Consider the following 15,091-nt stretch of genomic DNA (forward strand, 5'->3'; position numbering starts at 1 on the left):
CAGAGAAGAAAGAAAGAAAGATGCTGTGCTGAGCAACTTGACTATGTCTTATAAGTATCTTTGCATACAATTGGTGGTAGGGCTTCGGAAGAGTATGACTGACTGACCTTTGTGCTTTGTAAGGTTTCATGTCTTGTAAGGATCTCATGGGCTCATGGGCGAAAGGAGCAGATTTGTCATTTGAACACACCAGCTCAGTTGCAGTCGTCCGGCGGAAGTCACACGTCTTTTAGAGTACTACGGCGACATGTTCGAGTAAAAAAAGAGTGGCATGAATTAGCTGAGTCCTGTATATCTGGAATATTGACACTCGGAGTCTTGGACTGACCTATTTGTTCTGCCCTCGCTCGGTGGAGGCATGAGCGCTTCGATTGATTATCGCAAGGCCCAAAGCATAGCACAGCACATGCATTTACCACGAATATCTATCACACCCCATTTCATCATGCTTAACCCAGCCAAAGGACGCTTCTAAAGTTGGACCGCATCATGTCGTCAACTGGACCCTGAAAGACGTATGACATTGACACGGTCGTATACTCATTGAGCTTCTTTCGCCTTTTTTATGACCTCGAACAGCTCAAGGTTTTGTTCGGCCACTGAATCCGAACCAAGAGATGGATGTGCAGAACATGACATCTGAATTAGGCGGGCGATCTCTCGGGTCTTTTCTACGACAGCATTATAACTATCCTGCCATCTATCTTGATGTGCCTTCAGGGTCATGGTGTCCGAAGCGGCATTGGAGCTGGTCACGAACCTTTCGCCATTGGTGATTGCCTTTCCGAGGAGCTCTTCTCCCATACGTCTATACTTATTGAGAATGTTGGCAACCTTCGGGTACCAATCCCTTCGAACAGCTTCCATGCTTTCGGTCAATGACTGTTTCGTGTGGTGCACTTCCTCGTATACACGCAGGTCAGATAGGGTTTGATCAGACATTCGGCGATCAGATCCGATAAATGCCGCTAACTTTGCTTGAGACTCTTCGGACCTTTCTCTGAGTGCATCACGGACTAGTTTTATTTCAGGATCGGTCGACTCTGCGTCTTCGCCGCCGATGTCAGGGGTACACAGATCGAGAACTTGGATGGCGCGTTTGAAAGCAACTTCGCCCTTGGACACCTCGTTACTTGAGTCTGCGAAAGTTGCCATTTGCGCGATATCAAGCTGTTGGGGTGGTTCTGTGTCCAGCTTGAGTGTGGCAGCTTTCATGCTGAGGATGTTGTGGAGCACTGTCACCGCCGCCTTCGCGATCCACAACTGTGAATCTTTCGCGAAGAGCTTTCTCGCATCGTCTCTTGCGGTGTCTAAAGACTTGAGATCGGAGTCGATCCTGTCTTTCAGACCTTCCGGTTCTCCTAAAGTCGAGCACGCCTGCCTCGCCTTGGATAGGGAAGAATCACAGATGTTGGAGAGCACAATACTGTATAACCGTCCAGGCTGTAGTCTGAGGCTCGCTTAAAGCTATGCCCCGGGATGTGTTCACGAGGTCTTTGTTGCGCTCTGGCCATGCACTCAGGTATGAGATATTGTCCTCCAGCTCTTCAATGCTGCTCACGAAGGCGTTCGATGCATCCAACTTCCACGGATGCAGTGGAGATGGCGTTGTCGACGAAGTTTCCATCTCAGCCTGCTTAAAATAAGGTCAATCGTGTACCTGTGAGCGAGCTTGACCTGCGTGTGCGAGCTTGACCTGCGTGTGCGAAGGTGGCGAGTCAGCTCTAGGCACGTTCATTCCTAAGACTCAGCATCAAAGTCCTGAAGCACCTACAAAGGGCAGTGGAAGGCAGTTACAGTACCTATGTATGTTAACTTATGACTGGTGGGAAATTCAGTGGTACTGTAGCCGAGGGGGTGGCGAAGTCAAATCACCGCGAATTGATGTTATTGCTGTCAGTTCTTATGGATGAGAAGAGGGGTAATCCCACCATGTCTATCCTCTGATGATAGAAGCCAACCATTGAACAGCTTAGCGAATGATATACAGTATGACCATGAACCCCTGACTTTTGGGGGCATGATTCTCTTCTCCTTTCTTGATGTTCTCCTCGATGCATCGATAGTCGACGTCATAGAATATGACCCATTCAAGCGTTTGATGTATACACGACCCTAGAGTTGGCACATCACACAGTCCTGCTTGTTGGAAGCCACTTCAAAAGAAAAGGAAAGCAAAGTTATCTGGTTTTCGCCAGCAACCACTTGTCTAACTAGTCATTTCCCAAAGAGCGATGCCTGTGGGCGATGTCGCGTTCCAAACCGTCCAGTATGCGATTTGTCTAGGGCCAGCTATTATTTCCCATTGCAAGTCTGGACTCAAGAAGCTTTGGTTGCGATTGCGTGCTTGCAGACCTTTGTGTATAGAAAGACGCCATGTTGAAAGAAAGTGAACGCCATCGTCAAATCTGACAACATAGAAATGTTACTATAGAAATGTCGTTGACCTCCTTTCATTGTCGCTTCAGGCAACAGGAGTCGACAGTACGAGAAGCTACAGTCAATTCAAGCAGAGCATGAATCCTGAAAATACAAAACCCTAGGTATCTGAATCTGGACACGCACAACCTTCTCGCTCTCTCACCCCTTCCCTTTTCGGATCTCTGTATGATACTGTAATGTCCTCCATCGCCGGCTGCCCTTGATTCGTACAGTCTGAAGAGATCATCTCATCATCAGTAATACAAAACGAGGTCAAGATACTCTCCGGGTGTATGAATGTACTGTGTTACTTCAAGGGGATGCCTGTGGAACTGGAAAAATGAAATGTGGAAAGCTCCAGATTTGGCGGAATGCCATGGACAAGCCAAGACGGCAGGACTTTCAGCTGCTGTGCTTCGCGATAGCGCTAGAAGTTCGACTCCGAAATCTGAGCCAGCAACAGATAAAGCCGCACCTCTTTCCATGTTAGCCGGAACTATGTGCCATGGTGGTCCATCCCTTCTCTCACCAACAAGCCCGAGCAGATTTTGTTCGCTTAACGTTTAATGTCCATTCATAGTCGAACTCATGCTTCTTCTCCATAAGGCAATGGAAGCCATTTCTGCACGCTATGCATTCCTGGAGTGACCCTTCTGAACATGTTGCTTTACGTGGAGTGAAATGACCGCTATTCACTGCACAATGGATGATACATTTAGCGCACAAATTCTGTCACAGATATACGAAAATAGGAAGGGCAGTTTACAGCCGCGCTCAAAGGAAATTGCAAGCATTGCTCAGCAGAAACCAGCTGCCTTCAGCGCTTTCCGTCTGCCATATATGACACCGGGTGCACGGCGAGTAGCACTGCCAAGAAGCTGTGACGGAAAGCTAGTGAAAGTTGCCACTTCTTAAGGCTGGATATCAAGCAAACGTATCACAGTGAGTAATCGAAAGGGCAAGTCCGGTGAAGCTAGACTTGATGTTAACTCATTGATTAGCTATAACTGATTCTCATTACTACACATTACTTCTCTATGCCTCACTGCCAGTTACTCCACAGATGTCTCGTTGCCATTTCGCCCAAAGCACTCGGAAGCTCTTGCGCTAATCCTGCTCACCAACGCTTGAGGGATCAGCTCTCTTTGGTCCATCAACGTCATCAGCAAGTTTATCGAAACGTTTCCAATCTTCCCATTTGACGCGGATGGTTTCTGCTTGATACCCATGATCTGCTGCGTTGCTCAATACGAACAGGAGCTCCTCATTGGCCTTGATACTATTCCGGCTCTCAATCCACTCATTTCGTTCAGATTTCGCTGTGACACTCCCTGAAGCAGGACGCGAAGATGACTTGTTCACGAAGTTCTGCGTCTTAGTCACTGCGTCCGTTAGAAGCGGTATGGCGAAGTCAAAACTTTCGTGTCTGGCCTCCGCGGAGAGAAAATGCCATTCGGTACATGCTTGTCTCACCTCAGCCATCCGATCTTGCCAAAGCGCATCGTCCGCTTGAATTCTCCTCTCCTTTTCCGAAGAACAACGCGTGTAAAGGCGTTCGGCCTTTTTGAAGCACCAACTGTTGAAGTCGCCCAGGATCAGAATTCTGCGTCTATCTTTTGACAATTCGTCAGGTGTACTTAGTGTGCTCAACGTGCTCATGCAGTTCGTGGCATTCTTGATATTCTCGAAATTCCTATTTATCATCGATGGGATGCAATTTCTCAAAGATAGCCAGGATTGTTTTGATCGTTCACGAGCGTCATTCAGCGCTTTGTTGAGGTTTGTCCAGTCCCCACTTTCGCTCCTCTCTTTCTTCGTGGCGGGCACATCATATGCCTCAGAAGTGAGTGCATCTAAACAGTGGTCATAAACCTTAAACATATTTTCGCTGTCCAACACCTGAATCATTCGAAGCCTTTCTTTAATTTGATCTGGTAAGTTCCACTTCAATGACTCGATACTAACCCCTGTACTGACTCAACTGTCCGGCGTAATCCCGTACCGCTTGGGTCGTTTTGATCCAGGGTGAGGCTTCGCTTTCTGACTGTTGTTCAGGACTGAGTGTGGCCTATTCTAGCTCTTCTGAATGATGGGTGGTCTGATTGAGTCTTGGCATGCTGTGATAAGGACATGAAGAAAATTTGAGCAACGAGATTGCAGTAAAGCGGCTGGCTGTTCTGATGTTTATGACATGAGACTCACCTGAAAGATCGTATTGGTGAAATGAGAGTTGGTGTCACAATCAGAAATTACATGCAAATGAGATTTATCTTTTTATAGATGAAATATCGAGTAGCAAACTGACGGCTCAAGCATGGGTGAGCTTATCGAAGGCATTGGGGAAGAATTCTAGACTTCTCCGCCATTGCCGGCCAGTCCAGACCACACAGGAAATGTCATCCTTTTTGATCAAGTATGACATGATCTCTCGAACACATTACTCCTCACTGCTTTACAGAGACTTCTCAAGAAAACCTTTGTTCTTCACCCCCGTTGGACAAAACGCAAAGACACGCGTAACACTTGAGTATGTTGTAGCCGAGTGAGAAGAGCCATTAGGCAGTGCAGGGAGGTGAGGCCGCTCAGTCGAACGACAAAGGATAGGAATCGGGCAGGCTGGTCTTTCAGCAATATCAAACGTGATTCATCGCTGGGGTTCAGCTCGTTACGCCACATCACTCTATCAGCGGGTGGTCAAACGATAGGGTATAAAGCAGTTGAATGTGGTCTGCATGGGATGAGTTTATACTGAGCGGATCTTTTGCTATATGACCAGCACGATCCTTTTTGAAGAGATCTAGCTGCATAAAGCATGGATCATCATGTAAAGCACTGATGTCGTGGCGTTTGAGACTTTCCTAAGTGAATTATTCTTTCCTGACCCCTGGTGCTGTAGAGTCTCGTCTTAGCTCGCTTGAAGCCGTTGTTTGGACCTCAGAGGTGTCGGTTGAGGGGGTGAAAAAGCGGAACAGCTAATGATTGACCCAATTCGATGTATGACTAATACCCAGCTGAGCCGAAGAATGCAGGTCTTGCTCAATGTCCGACGCCTAACTTACCAATGTTCATGCTCCCATTCCCTTAAATCACAAATGAATATGGGGCACTTCCTGGATAAACCTGAGCTCTTCCATAAATGATGAAAATGTATCTATTACCACAGTCCTCCGTCCTATGCTACCCAAATCAACGTTACCCTACGGCGAAACGTGCATCTTTCAGCATCTCTAGCTTCCAGCTGATTGGCGGTCGCCCTGCAGGTCTTCAAAAAATGCCCGTGCTGGGGTGAGACGAGTGCTCAGTGCTTTATGCCTCTCATGCGACACGGTACAATTCTTGTCTTTTGTGCTGATAATAGACTGCCAGTCCACTACACTCCGTATACTCTTCTAGGAGGAGCAAGCTTGACTTATTGTCCGATATCTCTCTGCTGTTGTTCAGCCATTCTTGTCGACATTTTGCAGTACTCTCACACGCGCGTTGGTGTATGTTTTGTGCTGGGTGTTTCTGTCCACGAAAGATTGAGCCTTATCTTGGGCGTTTGAGAGGAGGTCTACCGCCCATTGACAGTGTGAATCTCTAGAAAACTGAATATGTGTATATAATGCATGTATAGCGAAGCGATTGGACGTGAGATACAGTATGAAAGTGTGATAGCCCCTAGACCAACCATGTGGATCCGAGCATCTCAAGTCCTATTCGATTCTGCCAATATGGGCTTTGTTGAAAGCTTCTTGCCATGCCCGAGATGCCTCGTCGATTCTCCGGAGATTATGTTGGAAAGCCTCCCTGCGAGGAGTGAGACCTGTTTCATCAGACCTCTCTAGTGTTTGCAGGCCTAGGCGAGATACATTCATTGCCTTCTGAATCATGGATCGGTCGCGCTCGCTTGCAATCAAAAGCTCCATCAGCGAATCTGATGGTTCTCCACCCGGGAAACGAGCCTCCATGACTTTTCGGGAGTTCTCCCAAGTCTCGATGCTTTGGTCGATCGTCCTTTGAGATGCATCTACCCACGATAGGGCGTTTTGAACCAACAATTTGCGAAGTTTCATCCGATTCGGTGCTGCTCCATTGTCAATCTGTTCGGGGGACTCGGAAATGCGTTGAAGCTGCTGCGCCTTGCTCAATTGGCTCCAGGATAAACCAGCTTCTTGGAGACTTCCTTCATAAGACCTCAAGTACTCTTGAATGGATAAAATGGTTTTCATTTGCTCTTCTGACAAAGATTCAGAGTCGTCTACCCTCAACGACTCCACTCGTGAAAAACAATGGTTCAATTGGTTTCCGCAGTGCCTAGCAGAATCAGTCGTCTGTCTCCAAGCAGACGTTGCCGACTCGGCGTTTCTGGACGCAGCTGCCTCAACCGGCGTGTGATTGGGACCATTCATCCGTGATCCTTCTTGAACAGTGGGAAGGAGTGGCCGCGTGTTCATGTTGAGCTAAATAACGGTTTATGATAATGCCTTGATGGATCAGCGAGAGCGATGAGCAATGCGGGTCAACAATGGTAAGACGGGCTGGTCAAGAGTGTAACAATCGGATGCGTTGTCACAGATTCTAGTGATGAGGCCGTCTGCTTTAATGCCTGTTTTATAGTGGAGAGCCGGGCGCCGCATTGACTCCCGAGTGTTGTCAGTCGACTCGAGATGAAGTGAGTCCAGACATTGAGGACTCTTATGAGCAAAGGATGGCAATCCTCACCATCGACACAATGACAATGGATGGTAAATGGTGAGTCCAGACTTTCTCCCAAGGAATCGAAGTCTTCGTCATCCCTTGTAGGTTTGGGCACTGCGGCCTTCCGGTGTGTACGAGGACATATACCCTTCTGTGAACAAAAGCTGAGATGACGTCGAGGTCTACGTATACTACTTGGAAGCTTAGATTGGGTGATCATACCTCTAATGCGAAAGACGTTTTGAAGCAGCACAAAAGTGGCTAAAATACAAAGGACAAGAAGGGATATTGGTAGATAGGCAGTCTCGCTGGAAGAAGGTATGATGAGGAAGCAGCGCAAAGACAAACCATACACGGGACTTCATATAGTTTGCCCATCATCGCATCATATTGCAGTATGATTCTGCATTTCGTCTCGGTCAGTGCTCATATCCTTGCATTCAATCTGGTTTGGCTCAGACGTGGTGCAGGGGATCAGGTCAGCCCCAACCTGACCAACCTGAGGCAGGAGGAAAGCCAGACCCAGACCGACGGTCATCTCTTAGAGACTCGCTCGAGAAAGTGGAGGTGTCGGGCACCGAACCCAGAGGTGGAGGGTGTCCACAATGATCTCAGTGGAAGGGTGATTGTAGTCATTGTAATCCTTAGTCGGCGATCCGTACCTTGCGATTGATGTATTCCCATAGGTATATAAAGATTGAGTGAGAAGACGAGATGGATGTATTCCTCTCACGCATGACATATCAACATACACGCCCACCCCAATCACATAAATACACATTTGGCGCTTCGAGGATCGTTCGTCGTACACAGCTCCATCATACATCATGTCAGAGACTATGCTCTTCGCTGGGAAACCCACGATCCGAATGGGTCTGGGATTGATGGGCTTGACGTTGAATCCTGAGGAATATGTGGGAGACGATGTGGCATTTGAAGTTATCAAGTGAGTCCTGTTCCTCTCTACTTTGATCGCAGGGTCCTTACCCCCTCTGGGGGATGATCCGAGAAAGGAGGGAACGATGTATGTATTTGCTAACCTGATTGATGCGAGCTAGAACCTCACTCGACGGAGGAGCGACCCACCTAAACTCAGCAATGTTCTATGGTCCACCCGACGACGGAACAGCCAATCTCAAGCTGCTCGGGCGGTTCTTCAAAAAGTACCCTCAGTACAGGGATAAAGCTGTACTAGGGGTCAAAGGTGGGAACGCGGGTTCCCTTCTGGAATACTCAGGAGAGTGAGTGATGTTGTACCTAAGAAGGAATGTCTGAATCGGGCTTACTTCGGGATGTTACCAGTATCGACCATCTGCGAAATCAACTCATTACTGCTAAGAGTTTGTTGGGCGGGAAGAAGATTGATATATTTGGTTGTGCCAGAGTACCGGGGGATAGGTTAGTTCGCCTCCATTCAACCAACATCCTTCAGCTCGAGGGTCTTCATATAATACCCACGTCAATTGATGTGCAGGTATACTGTAGTCCGCTACTCAGGGATAATTACAAGCTGACCTGCTTCCTCTTCGATGGTCACAGACCCTTCGAAGAGACCATCCACAACCTCGTCCAACTCCACTCAGAAGGCTTCTTCAAACACATCGGCCTATCGGAAACCTCCGCCTCGTCCATGCGTCTCGCCCATTCCATAGCCCCCAACCTAGTAATCTCCAACGAAATTGAAGTATCCCTTCAAACCCTTCTTGATCCCAATATCGTACAGAACATCAAGACCGCCGAGGAGCTAGGTATAACCATCATTGGATATTCGCCATTTGGACACGGTCTTCTGTCCGGTCAGACAAGCGTGGGGGAAGGGGATTGGAGAAGTCATTTACCTAGATTTCAACAGGAGAATCTGGAGAGTAATTTGAGATTGGTCAATGAGCTGAGGGATTTGGCGAAGAGGTATGGGAGGGGGTTATCGGATTTGATTCTTGGGGTTTTGAATGGTTATAGTCCTGTGGTGAGTAATGTCTTATCACCTTTGTCATCGTCATTTGAACAATTGTGAGGAGAGCAGAACGCTGATAGTTTTTCGGGTTGAAGATACTTCCTCTGCCGGGAACTAGGAACCCTAAAAGAGTGATTGAGAATAACGCTGCAGCCAGTGTCAAGCTCACCGAAGAAGAGATGAAAGAGATTTTCAAGATCTTGGATAGAAATCCCGTGGTAGGTACGAGATACAACGCAGCGTTGATGGAGTCTTTGGTGAGATTTTCGCTTAATATTATAAGTTAATGAAAGTCGGCTAAGCTGACTCCATCTGAGCAGATGAAGTAGGTCAAATGATACCTGCACGAGCAAAGTCTCGCTGCACCGAGGAATAACTTGAGGAAATATTGGTTGTATATAAGCTTGGACAGTTGATGTGGGGGAATTTGTATATTGAAATGGAATCATGCATCGCTGATATTCGTATAATTCGTGATTTTCCATTTGTGCATTTAAAGACATCATAACACTCTCTTGACCTCGAACCAGCTTTTCAAGTAATGTACGTTCCAAGCGCACAGACTGAATAGGATGACGGTTTGGACGATGGCCCACCACTTCACTCGGGAGTTGGTCGATTCGCATGCTGGGGCAAGGAAGTTAGTTGATGAGACTGACCAGACCACGAGGAGAGATTGATCTGAATCTCCTCGATGAGAGAGGAGTACGGGACAAGTTGAACGGCGAATATAGAGCGACAAAACCATCTCGGATGTGATGTGTTGTAATCATGATAAAATCTGATGAGGTCTACTCACTGTTACGATGTACCCTCTCCCTAACTACCAGATAAGCCTGTTCGTCCTTGACCAACTGTAAACCAGAACTCAAGTCTCGTACTTCCTGTTCTACAGGGGCTATTTGTTCTTGGTCGCCCAAGTATAATTGACCATGTACGTTGAAACTGCGTAGATGTAGAGACAGAAGGTTAGCATCTTGCACCGATCAACATTTGTACTATGAGTATGGGCAAGTTGAGTGATAACAGGCAACGGATCATGACCAGCATGATGACGCGATCTATTTTTTCCGACGCAAAATGATAGCATATCCAACCGATCATAATGACTCACCTCAACACCTTCCTAGCATAGCTGCTCATCTCATTACTAAAGCAATAAGTGAACTTGCCATTCCTATCTGCCGACATGGAGAATGATCCCTGGGGTTTCTTGTGGTGCGTGTAGATCGTTTTGCCTTGTGGGTCGGTCACCTATTTTACGTTCTTTCAGCTCAGTTCAACGATACCGTCGTGCTTTACATGCCAGCTGGACAGAAAGGGTGGAGGGAGCTCACATAGAAGTCTATATCTAGATGTCCTCCTCCCGTTGATCCTCCTACTTCGTACGTTATTGTCATCTGTGCGGATATGCATTAGCCTCTCAAAGAAATACTGTGACCATTTCTTCGGATAATACCCTAGGTACGAAGAGACCACTCACCCTATCTTTCGGCTGGAGACTCTCAAAGTAACATTCTTTCTCTCCTGGATCTATCTCTATCCTATGAGCGAGGGTGAAGGTGAAAGGAAGGACCAGTAGGAAGAGGTATAAGATATTCGTCAGGCGGGGCATCATGTTGAGCAGGTCTTGCTGCTGGCTGGTGTTGATGAATGGGTTTCCTGTTTCCGGCTTTGCTGCAAGTCGTATACGTTATGCGTTGTGGTGTTGTTGGCTGAGTAGGCGTAGAGGTGATAGTGAATTACTAACAGCATCATATAAATCTACCATTATAGCTGGGCTTACAACGAACGAATAATGACACCCGTCTTCAACGTGGCACCCGACGTGCATTTAGGCATCGGGGAAATCAACTTGATGAGATGATTAGGCGTGCAAAAAGTGGAGCTGAATGGTCGGTGCACGCGTTTTTGACGCTGTTGCATGTCAGTGAGTGGTAGCAGCAGTTTGCCATCCAATCCAACACCTCATATTGCTTCTCCTTGATTCTATCTGCTATTCATCTCATAAGAATCAACTTCAACACCTTCCCCGTCATCTAGTGAGTAGGCGTTCTGGTCAAGAAGGCAGCCATCAAGACTCCCGAGATATCAGGGGAAATCTGTTTTATATTGGAGGGAGGAAGAAATTTCGACAGCTGACCAACATCTGTGCTCTGCTTAAACAGCTAAATATCAATACATAATGGCTGAACCTACCGAACCCGTTGGTGCTGTGAGTTGGGTCAAGCTATCATATCAAAGACATAGTCTGCTACGCTGGTTTGCACCCGTGCTGAGGTCGGTGTTGTATACGCTGTAGGAGGAGCACGACCCCCACTTCGAACCAGTTATCAAGCTCACCGAACAGGTCGAAGCTAAGACCCACGAGGAAGATGAGGAGGTTCTTTTCAAGATGTGGGTTTTGGTTCTCTACTTCGCGCCAGCCTATTCCGTCCCATGAGATGTGCATCGTCGTCTGGACATAAGCTTCGATCTCTCCCATCTCGTTGGGTTTGCCTTCACTGCTTGATGGCTGAGCTGACCTGCGATATATTTCTAGGCGAGCAAAGCTCTTCCGATTCGCCAAAGAATCCCTCGAATGGAAGGAAAGAGGTACAGGTGATGTCAGGCTCCTCAAGCACAAGGAAAGCAAGAAGATCAGATTGGTCATGAGACGTGATAAGACTTTGAAAGTCTGTGCTAACCATATCAGTGAGTTTCATCGTTTCATATCATCTTTCTCTCGCATATTTCCTCCCTCTCTCTTCCTCACACCGGCACAGTCCCTTCGATATTGAGTCTCATGTCTGATATCGCACTTTCGACTCACAGTCTCATCCGACATGAAACTCTCCCCAAATGTCGGATCAGACAGATCATGGGTATGGAACGTAGCTGCCGATTACGCTGAGGGTGAAGCTTCTCCCGAGACATTGGCTATTCGATTCGGTAACTCTGAGAGTGAGTAATACGACTCCCAAATTATGCCACCATCTATCGGATATTCGTACCCCTCGCCCCATATGTATAGATCAATCAGCTAATCCAACTGGGACAGACGCAAACCTCTTCAAGACCGCTTTCGAGGACGCTCAAACTGCCAATGCAGGTTCCACCTCTTCCGCCCCCGCTGCCGAGGAGACCAAGGAGGAGGAGACCGCTGCTGCTCCCGCCGCTGCTGTAGAGAAGAAGGAAGTTGAACCTGTCAACGTTAGTTTTTGCTCTCCTTCTCACCATCAGGGGATGTATAACTCATATCTGACTGGTTTTGCAGGAAACTTCCGCCGCTGCCGAGAAGGAGGAACCCAAAGAGGAGAAGGCCGAGTGAGTCGCAGTGCCATGTCCAATCAGACTGCCGATCTCGACTACCATCCTGATACTGATATAATATAAACACCATCTCGCAGAGACACCACCGAAGCTCCATCAACCCATGAACCCGCCACCGCTACAGAGGAGAAACCTGCCGGAACCGAATCCAAGGAAGTTGACGAACTCGCCTCTGAACTCAAGAAACAAGCTATCGCTGAGAAGTCTGAGGCTGATGCTCCTGAGCCTGCTGCAGAGGAGAAGAAGGAGGAGGAGGCTGCCGCTTCTGCTACTGCTTAGGTGGTGGGGATGAGAGCGGGAAAACATTCATTCATTAATAATTGGATAGGGATGTTCATAACATGATGAGTATGAGTATGAAAGACGATGTGTGATGTAATTACGTTTTTCAGACGAGACGATGCTCGCGTGCAGTGTGCGATTGTGGAGATTACTGTATTCTGATGTACATATGATGGGCTGGAATGACGGGATTCATGGTCGCACAGGTAGAGATTGATTTGACTTGATATGGCAGAGCAGTTAATGTGTTGTCAGATGCTTAGAAGCTCAATCGTAAAATCTGCTCAGGTCCTGTGACAGGTCACGAGTAGAGCGGTTGAGCTTCGATTAATCCACAATCGATGAGCCAGACAATGATGCAACGAGAACACAACTTCCAAGAGGTTATTGCAAATGGACTGGCCACTGTTCGCTGGTCAAGGAAGAGTGAACATAGTTTCTTCGTTGCATATGAGGTATCATTATTTGCTACTTCAACCGGACATCGGTCGTAAATCCCGAATCATGATAACGACATCGACCTTCCACCGCATATTTCCCTTGATAGACGACGATCTGCTCCCACCACTTTTCCATCTTTCACTTCTGCTCTTTCCATTGCTACGTGGCCCACCACCTATTGTTGAGGGGGTACTTGAAGTAACAAGTTCCCCTCGGCGGCAGGAACATAGCTTACGTTCTTACTTTGAGAGAGCGTGGCGGCTATTTTCAAGCAGGGATTCAGCACCACCCTCGAGAAGATGATAGAGTGACATATGAGATTATACGAGAAGGAAAGGAAACTCACCAATCTCTCTCGAAGCTTCAATCTTCCTAAACTGCACGAAAGCATCACCAGCCTTATTAATAGCCTTGGAAATAGTATTAGCAGCTTCAGCTTCACCCTCCGCTCTGATCACTGCTGCTTGTCTCTCTTGCTCGGCTTTTTCAACGACGAACTTGGCTCGCTCGGCATCTTGTTGGGCAATTTGCTTTTGCTCGACTGCTGTGGTGAATTCTTTACCGAACCTGTATATATGTATCATGTCAACCTCGTCAATGAGATCCAACTATGGGAGGGAGAAGGTGGAGGAAGGGTTACGTACGTCATGTGTGTCTACGAGATCAAAATTGCATCTGTCAGTGATCATCCAAAATGATGTGTTGGCTTATACATGATCTATAATGGGATGGAACTCACGATTGAAACATCTTCCAATTGGATGTTGAACTCCTTTGCTCTGTTCAACAAATCATCCCTGATCCTAGCTGAGACGATCTCTCGGTTGGTGATCAATTCAGAGGCTGCCCATTGACGCTGTGTCAGTTATACCCTTTCAGGAGGACACCTTGAGAGATTCAACTTACCATCAAATTGAGCGACAGTAGCTTTGAGCACTTCGTTACCGATCGAGGGAAGTACACGCTCGTCGTAGCTGTGAAGATGCGGTATCAGCATCAGCATCATAAATTTAATATGGGACACGGAGAGAAGGTAGATGTCTGTGGTGGGTCTAACCCGACTCACTCTAATCCCAGGTTTTGGTAGATCTTGGGTAAATGGTTGATATCGGGTCTTGACATTACTCTGAGAGTCAACGAGACCATTTGCATATCTACGAGCAAACCGTCATATCAGTCACCTCTCTTCTACGGAGACTATTAATCGCGAGAATAATTCAGAAAGGGGAGGATATACTCACCCTTCGATCCGGTCGTGGTAGATATATTCCTAGGTTTGATCCTCACATCGTACAAAATGGCTTTTTGTAACCACGGTATAAGGAAGTGTGTACCTTCGCCTGAGGCCTACAAGCGTAATCATATGAATCAGCTAACTTATTTACAGCCAGTCACTCTGTACATTTCAGCTGCACTGGAGCATCAGAGGTGATACCACACTTACATCAGGTCTAACACCTTTGAATCGATCGAACAGTACTGCCCTGTATCCACCTGGGACGTCGTAGAGGGACGATTGAACGACGGTAGCGCCGATGGCGATTGGTACTGTTGTGTGACTGTTACTTCAGTATATGTACTTTGTAAGATCACAAGGCATTGTGGATGAGGGTGAAAGATAGTTCAAAGTTGAGGTGGCCATATTTGTGCCGATCGGGCAGAGAAAGAAGATAGGAAAGTGAGGATAACGTACCTATCAATCGTGAGATGTTCTGAGCGAAGGCCATTCTGATTCACTATCTACCTGATGTGTCCGCTGATCTGAGATAGGCTGAGAGGGTTGGTGGTGATGTTGAGTATATGAGCAGTAAGATGAATATCGATTCTTACAATCTGACAAGAGAGAGGAAGCCTACGAAATCGCCCGTTTAGCATCAGACGTTGCCGAAAGTCAAGTGGACAATCCCACCGCGGACATCTGCATGATCTCCTTTATCGCTTTGTAATGTCGATTAGCGGAATCAAATTAAGTGTGACGTGGTTTGTAATGACATTACGATT

At 47.2% G+C, this 15,091-nt stretch overlaps 7 protein-coding genes across 7 annotated transcripts; 2 read left to right on the top strand and 5 right to left on the bottom strand.

Moving 5' to 3' along the window:
- Positions 1-540: 540 nt before the first annotated feature.
- Positions 541-1,215, bottom strand: I302_105664 (uncharacterized protein; the record flags this gene model as incomplete). Its single annotated transcript, XM_019191412.1, has 1 exon — positions 541-1,215. The coding sequence occupies one exon, from the start codon at positions 1,213-1,215 to the stop codon at positions 541-543; it is 675 nt and encodes a 224-aa protein (XP_019046042.1).
- A 2,313-nt stretch (positions 1,216-3,528) lies between these two features.
- I302_105665 (uncharacterized protein) lies at positions 3,529-4,302 on the bottom strand (the record flags this gene model as incomplete). The annotated part of the gene is made up of 1 exon (XM_019191413.1): positions 3,529-4,302. One exon carries the CDS (start codon positions 4,300-4,302, stop codon positions 3,529-3,531), a length of 774 nt encoding a protein of 257 aa, XP_019046043.1.
- Positions 4,303-6,116: 1,814 nt separating this feature from the next.
- On the bottom strand, positions 6,117-6,857 carry I302_105666 (uncharacterized protein; the record flags this gene model as incomplete). The annotated part of the gene is made up of 1 exon (XM_019191414.1): positions 6,117-6,857. The coding sequence occupies one exon, from the start codon at positions 6,855-6,857 to the stop codon at positions 6,117-6,119; it is 741 nt and encodes a 246-aa protein (XP_019046044.1).
- Positions 6,858-7,928: 1,071 nt separating this feature from the next.
- I302_105667 (uncharacterized protein) lies at positions 7,929-9,342 on the top strand (the record flags this gene model as incomplete). Its single annotated transcript, XM_019191415.1, has 5 exons — positions 7,929-8,047; positions 8,160-8,342; positions 8,404-8,499; positions 8,641-9,067; positions 9,151-9,342. 5 exons carry the CDS (start codon positions 7,929-7,931, stop codon positions 9,340-9,342), a joined length of 1,017 nt encoding a protein of 338 aa, XP_019046045.1.
- Positions 9,343-9,557: 215 nt separating this feature from the next.
- I302_105668 (uncharacterized protein) lies at positions 9,558-10,673 on the bottom strand (the record flags this gene model as incomplete). The annotated part of the gene is made up of 5 exons (XM_019191416.1): positions 9,558-9,682; positions 9,855-10,000; positions 10,170-10,309; positions 10,393-10,455; positions 10,539-10,673. 5 exons carry the CDS (start codon positions 10,671-10,673, stop codon positions 9,558-9,560), a joined length of 609 nt encoding a protein of 202 aa, XP_019046046.1.
- A 567-nt stretch (positions 10,674-11,240) lies between these two features.
- On the top strand, positions 11,241-12,646 carry I302_105669 (uncharacterized protein; the record flags this gene model as incomplete). Its single annotated transcript, XM_019191417.1, has 7 exons — positions 11,241-11,270; positions 11,358-11,452; positions 11,598-11,749; positions 11,870-11,998; positions 12,096-12,247; positions 12,312-12,361; positions 12,445-12,646. 7 exons carry the CDS (start codon positions 11,241-11,243, stop codon positions 12,644-12,646), a joined length of 810 nt encoding a protein of 269 aa, XP_019046047.1.
- Positions 12,647-13,265: 619 nt separating this feature from the next.
- Positions 13,266-14,817, bottom strand: I302_105670 (uncharacterized protein; the record flags this gene model as incomplete). The annotated part of the gene is made up of 9 exons (XM_065870128.1): positions 13,266-13,351; positions 13,437-13,657; positions 13,735-13,745; positions 13,830-13,933; positions 13,997-14,064; positions 14,157-14,244; positions 14,332-14,437; positions 14,535-14,638; positions 14,784-14,817. 9 exons carry the CDS (start codon positions 14,815-14,817, stop codon positions 13,266-13,268), a joined length of 822 nt encoding a protein of 273 aa, XP_065726200.1.
- Between the last annotated feature and the right edge of the window lie 274 nt (positions 14,818-15,091).

This window comes from Kwoniella bestiolae, chromosome 4 (genome assembly GCF_000512585.2).
Source record: "Kwoniella bestiolae CBS 10118 chromosome 4, complete sequence".
Lineage (NCBI taxonomy): Eukaryota > Fungi > Basidiomycota > Tremellomycetes > Tremellales > Cryptococcaceae > Kwoniella > Kwoniella bestiolae.